We start from the raw sequence: 6000 nt of genomic DNA, 5'->3' as shown, positions 1-6000 counted from the left end.
AATAGGATGTTATAGGGTCAGGTGTTATAGGAGTAGGATGTTATAGGGTCAGGTGTTATAGCAGTAGGATGTTATAGGGTCGGGTGTTATAGGAGTAGGATGTTATAGCAGTAAGATGTTATAGCAGTAGGATGTTATAGGGTCAGGTGTTATAGCAGTAGGATGTTATAGGGTCAGGTGTTATAGCAGTAGGATGTTAAAGCAGTAGGATGTTATAGGGTCAGGTGTTATAGCAGTAGGATGTTATAGGGTCAGGTGTTATAGCAGTAGGATGTTATAGCAGTAGGATGTTATAGGGCCAGGTGTTATAGGAGTAGGATGTTATAGGGCCAGGTATTATAGCAGTAGGATGTTATAGGGTCAGGTGTTATAGCAGTAGGATGTTATAGCAGTAGAATGTTATAGGGCCAGGTGTTATAGGAGTAGTATGTTATAGGGCCAGGTGTTATAGCAGTAGGATGTTATAGCAGTAGGATGTTATAGCAGTAGGATGTTATAGGATCAGGTGTTATAGCAGTAGGATGTTATAGGGTCAGGTGTTATAGGAGTAGGATGTTATAGCAGTAGGATGTTATAGGGCCAGGTGTTATAGGAGTAGGATGTTATAGGGCCAGGTGTTATAGCAGTAGGATGTTATAGGGTCAGGTGTTATAGCAGTAGGATGTTATAGGGCCAGGTGTTATAGCAGTAGTATGTTATAGGGCCAGGTGTTATAGCAGTAGGATGTTATAGCAGTAGGATGTTATAGCAGTAGGATGTTATAGGATCAGGTGTTATAGCAGTAGGATGTTATAGGGTCAGGTGTTATAGGAGTAGGATGTTATAGCAGTAGGATGTTATAGGGTCAGGTGTTATAGCAGTAGGATGTTATAGGGCCAGGTGTTATAGGAGTAGGATGTTATAGCAGTAGGATGTTATAGGGTCAGGTGTTATAGCAGTAGGATGTTAAAGGGTCAGGTGTTATAGCAGTAGGATGTTATAGCAGTAGGATGTTATAGGGCCAGGTGTCATAGTAGTAGGATGTTATAGGGCCAGGTGTTATAGCAGTAGGATGTTATAGGGTCAGGTGTTATAGCAGTAGGATGTTATAGCAGTAGGATGTTATAGGGTCAGGTGTTATAGCAGTAGGATGTTATAGCAGTAGGATGTTATAGGGTCAGGTGTTATAGCAGTAGGATGTTATAGGGTCAGGTGTTATAGCAGTTGGATGTTATAGCAGTAGGATGTTATAGGGCCAGGTGTTATAGCAGTAGGATGTTATAGCAGTAGGATGTTATAGGGCCAGGTGTTATAGCAGTAGGATGTTATAGCAGTAGGATGTTATAGGGTCAGGTGTTATAGCAGTAGGATGTTATAGGGTCAGGTGTTATAGGAGTAGGATGTTATAGCAGTAGGATGTTATAGGGTCAGGTGTTATAGGAGTAGGATGTTATAGGGTCAGGTGTTATAGGAGTAGGATGTTATAGGGTCAGGTGTTATAGGAGTAGGATGTTATAGGGTCAGGTGTTATAGCAGTAGGATGGTATAGCAGTAGGATGTTATAGGGTCAGGTGTTATAGGAGTAGGATGTTATAGGGCCAGGTGTTATAGGAGTAGGATGTTATAGCAGTAGGATGTTATAGGGTCAGGTGTTATATGAGTAGGATGTGATAGGGCCAGTTGTTATAGCAGTAGGATGTTATAGGGCCAGGTGTTATAGGAGTAGGATGTTATAGCAGTAGGATGTTATAGGGTCAGGTGTTATAGGAGTAGGATGTTATAGCAGTAGGATGTTATAGGGCCAGGTGTTATAGCAGTAGGATGTTATAGCAGGTGTTATAGGAATAAGTTTTACAGCAAAAGGTATTCATTTATGGGCTGTGTTCGAAAAAGTATTCTTTATCAGGAGCTGAATGAAAGTACGAGATGGAGTTACATGATGGAGATAGATAGAAACACAGACACCTGTTCTAATTAGACATGCAGCACTACTTATAGCATTGCCAGAACCCTAACAATTCAGTCTGTCATCAAGAAACTCTTATTCTGTATGTGATCGACACAGGCCATCACAGAGCTGAGAATCTACAGCAACCCAAACTTCTGAATCTAGTAAACAGATTATGTTGCTGGGAGACTACTACATAAACAGGCCATCTTTTGTGTGGTAGTATTTGGTGTGAATTTCCCCCCTATGTTCCTATAGCGATGTGAAAGGAATGTGTTAATTATTTCTTTATACATATGGCACAACCATTTGAGCCTGGTTAGTGTTTGTGCACACAGGATTCAAAGACACTTATAAACAGGGACTGTATAAATCAACAACATGGTATCACGTCACTATAGAAAGACACACAGATTGTATAAACATACAAACATACATACATGTACTGTAGTAGTACATAGACATCATTACAATGACTTCATCATTTTCTCCTCGTCTTTTCTTTGCGTATACACTTGTATATTGTACACATTAGGATACAGTTGGTGAGAAGGGTTTAGACAAATAGGTAGATAGAGTAACGGAACTGCACTTTTTTTCTTTACAGAAAAAAAAAATTCAACATTCAATTATAATTGTTAGAGTTTTTTTTGTGTGATTATTACAGTCTAAACAATATGCCTTTACCTAGTGAAAAAGCTTATCAGACCTAAAAAAAAAGATACGAATAATTTACTCATAACCTGTGATTATTTAAATGTTTATTTTCGTTTTTCGAATATATCAGTCTTCAATGTCATCTAGCCATGTACGTTATATGAAAAATATGAGAATTTCTGACAATAAAACTTCACAGGGTTTGGTCTTTGGAAAGTGTATCCCAAAATGACATCAATGTCTTCATAAAAACTATTTGTTGCCAGCCTATTCCTACTGAAATCAACAAGACTGGACCACTTCCTTATTTCTGGACAATTTCCTTAGTTAGTGGGGACGAAATAAATGATCATGTTTTTTCAGTATCTTTGGACTTGATATTAATGATTAAAACACTACCAATGAAATTGTCTCTCAGGATAACATGGAATTTATGAAGGAATTGATTAACTATTAAATAAATAAAACGTTTAAATTACATTTAACATTGCTTACTATTTCATAATAGCCTCCAAAATAATTTGTTAAACGAGTACCTTGTGTAAAACAGACATGTGGTATGGGAGGTGGGTAGTGAAATGAGGACATACGTAGTATCGGCTTCCTTCACTGTAATGCAGTGCTCATGTTTGATTGTCTTTGGACTGCACTAATCACCAACTGTTAAATATGATGCTGACTAAATCATTTTCATAGAACTGTGCGTATTTTTCTTCTTCTCTACACTGAATGTGAATCTTTTCAGTGTTTAATGTTGAATGTGAATCTTGTGCATTCTATGGATAATTTGAGTGTATAATGTTGAATGTGAATCTTGTGTATTCTATGGATAATTTGAGTGTATAATGTTGAATGTGAATCTTGTGCATTCTATGGATAATTTGAGTGTATAATGTTGAATGTGAATCTTGTGTATTCTATGGATAATTTGAGTGTATAATGTTAAATGTGAATCTTGTGCATTCTATGGATAATTTGAGTGTATAATGTTGAATGTGAATCTTGTGTATTCTATGGATAATTTGAGTGTATAATGTTGACGGGGTGATTTTTGTTTATAATGCAACATTAAGCAAAAATGGTTTCTCTCACAAAATGCAGTCTGCCAGGCGGATAATCTCTTATATTTAATCTGAGAAAATGAGAGATGTTTTATATTAGTCAGGAATTTAAAGGGAAATCAAATATTCCACTTGCCTTAGTTGTTTCATAGCATAAGAAGGCATTGGATCAGCTCTATTCATACAGTCAGACTAACATTAAATACATACGTCATAATGTGGCATGTTTGCATCCTTTTAAGACAAACAGCATATTACAAAGTTAAATGATATCATCAAATGACTTCAATGAGACCCTCATTAACAGTTCCCCTGGTGGAGGAAGTTCTATAAAGGCAAAGTCTAAACTAACTAAACTGCTGATCTCAAAAAGACCTAGAATAGAATATCCACTTCCCATACAGTTACAGTAGCTTATTTACTATAAAAATAGAAAAAGCCAGTGAAAAAAGAAAAGAAAAGCGCTCCTTCTCCAGATACATGTTGGCAGTGCTTTTCAACCACATGAGCGGGAATGCACATCGAAGTGTCCATTAGTACGGTGTATTGAATCCTGCTCTCTAATGTATGGCTGGACAGAAACTCCATACCCCAGTTAATACCAATGGCCAACCAATCCAAATGCATCTACCTGGTGCGGTGGATCTATATAGCAATGTTGGAATGTTAGATAAGTGGAGAAAAAAAAGAAAACATAAACTTAGTCGGTGGTTGAGAGACCGACGAAAAGCTGTGGGTAGATATATAACCACATTGTGTCTAGTCAGAGTAAGAAAACAACAAATACTTCTGTAAAGGCAGTGAATGGCCGTTTGGCAAGAACCCCTTCTACCCCCCCTGCCCCTCCCCAGTCCCAGATCTCTCCTCCCCCTCCCCCTGGCTGGACCGAACCATGTGTTGTTGTTGTTATCGATGTGTTCATTACTTCTTGAACATGTCCTTTAGAGGTCCAGGGAGGAACTTGAGGACGGTGTCCAGAATGCTCTCCTCATCCTCATCTTCCTCGTCTCCGCACCCGGCTGGGATGGCCTTCTTGGCGCGCGTCAGAGACCCCTCACAGGCCTGCTCCATGGCTGCCTTCTCCTCCGCCTCCTTCTCTTCCTTCTTCTTCAAGCCATACTGCATGGATAAAGGGCGCAGAGATAACAATATATGAGGATGTCACTTTCAAAGGAGTAACACCCCCACACTCCCCTCTTGAGATCAAATGGTTTTCCACAAGGTTTGATTCTTGCACTTACAATGCCATCAAAAAGTATTCACACCCCTTGACTTTTTCCACATTTTGTTATGTTACAGGTTGTTATTAAATATTGTTAAATATTGTTATTTTACTGCTGCTGTTTAATTATTAGTTATTTTTATTTTCTATTTTTTAGTTAGCAATTCTTTTACTTCTTAAAGCATTGTTGTTTAATGGCTTGTAATTAAGCATTTCACTGTAAGATCTACACCTGTTGTAAATTTGCCGCATGTGACAAATAAAATATGATTTGATTTGATACAGCCTGAATTTAAAATGGATCAAATGTAGATGTTTTTCTCTCACTGACCTACACACAATAGCCATAATGTCAAAGTGAAATTATGTTTTTAGATTTTCTTTTAACAAATTATTTTAAAATGATAAACTGAAATGTCTTGAGTCAATAAGTATTTAACCCTTTTGCTATGGCAGCCTAAATAAGTCCAGGAGTAAAAATATGCTTAAAAAAAACACAATAAGTTGCATGGACTCATTCTATGCAATATTAGTGTTTAACATCATTTCTGAATTACCACCTCACCTCTGTACCCCACACACACAGTTATCTGTACAGTCCCTCAGTCGACCAGTGAATTTCAAACACAGATTCAACCACAAAGACCAGGGAGGTTTTCCAATGCCTCGCAAAGAAGGGCACCTATTGGTAGATGGGTAATGTGGCGGATGAATCAGAATTAGTTGGGTAACATAGATAATTAAGATGTCTTATCTGCATAATATGCTTATGTGATATACTTGTTATTAGAATGTATCCCCTTGGACTCCAGTTACCTGGGGCCCAGAGAGGGGAGAGGTCTGACTTGTCTTTCACATGTCTCTGGTGCTATGCAGAATATCAGAAAGGGAAGAGGACAGGAGGGAACATTGTGTCTTTACCTATTCTAAACCATGTGAAGGGATGGCGTGATTAATGGGGAACCAATTACTGGTTTCCACAATGTCCGTGCGCCAGTCACTCCCTCCTTTGGCCTTGGGGGATGTGTGTGTTAGTGTCTGGAGTTGACAATTGATTTATGCCATTGGTCGAGTTGGTGTTTTTGTGCTAGGAGTACCAGGAACGAGATCGGAACCTTGTCTTAGGGACCAAA

General features: G+C 38.3%; 1 protein-coding gene across 1 annotated transcript in view; it reads right to left on the bottom strand.

The window, feature by feature from the left end:
* Positions 1-2408: 2408 nt before the first annotated feature.
* Positions 2409-6000, bottom strand: part of LOC106612282 (complexin-2) — a 96207-nt gene continuing 92615 nt past the window's right edge. Inside the window, exon 4 of the mRNA XM_014213310.2 lies at positions 2409-4764. Coding sequence (XP_014068785.1) covers positions 4567-4764 — 198 coding nt within the window. The 3' untranslated portion in view covers positions 2409-4566. The remainder of the gene's footprint in view (positions 4765-6000) is intronic.

Source organism: Salmo salar, chromosome ssa09 (genome assembly GCF_905237065.1).
Source record: "Salmo salar chromosome ssa09, Ssal_v3.1, whole genome shotgun sequence".
NCBI classification, from domain to species: domain Eukaryota; kingdom Metazoa; phylum Chordata; class Actinopteri; order Salmoniformes; family Salmonidae; genus Salmo; species Salmo salar.
Note: the sequence above shows the minus strand (reverse complement) of the source record. Positions and strands in the feature narration are given on the sequence as shown.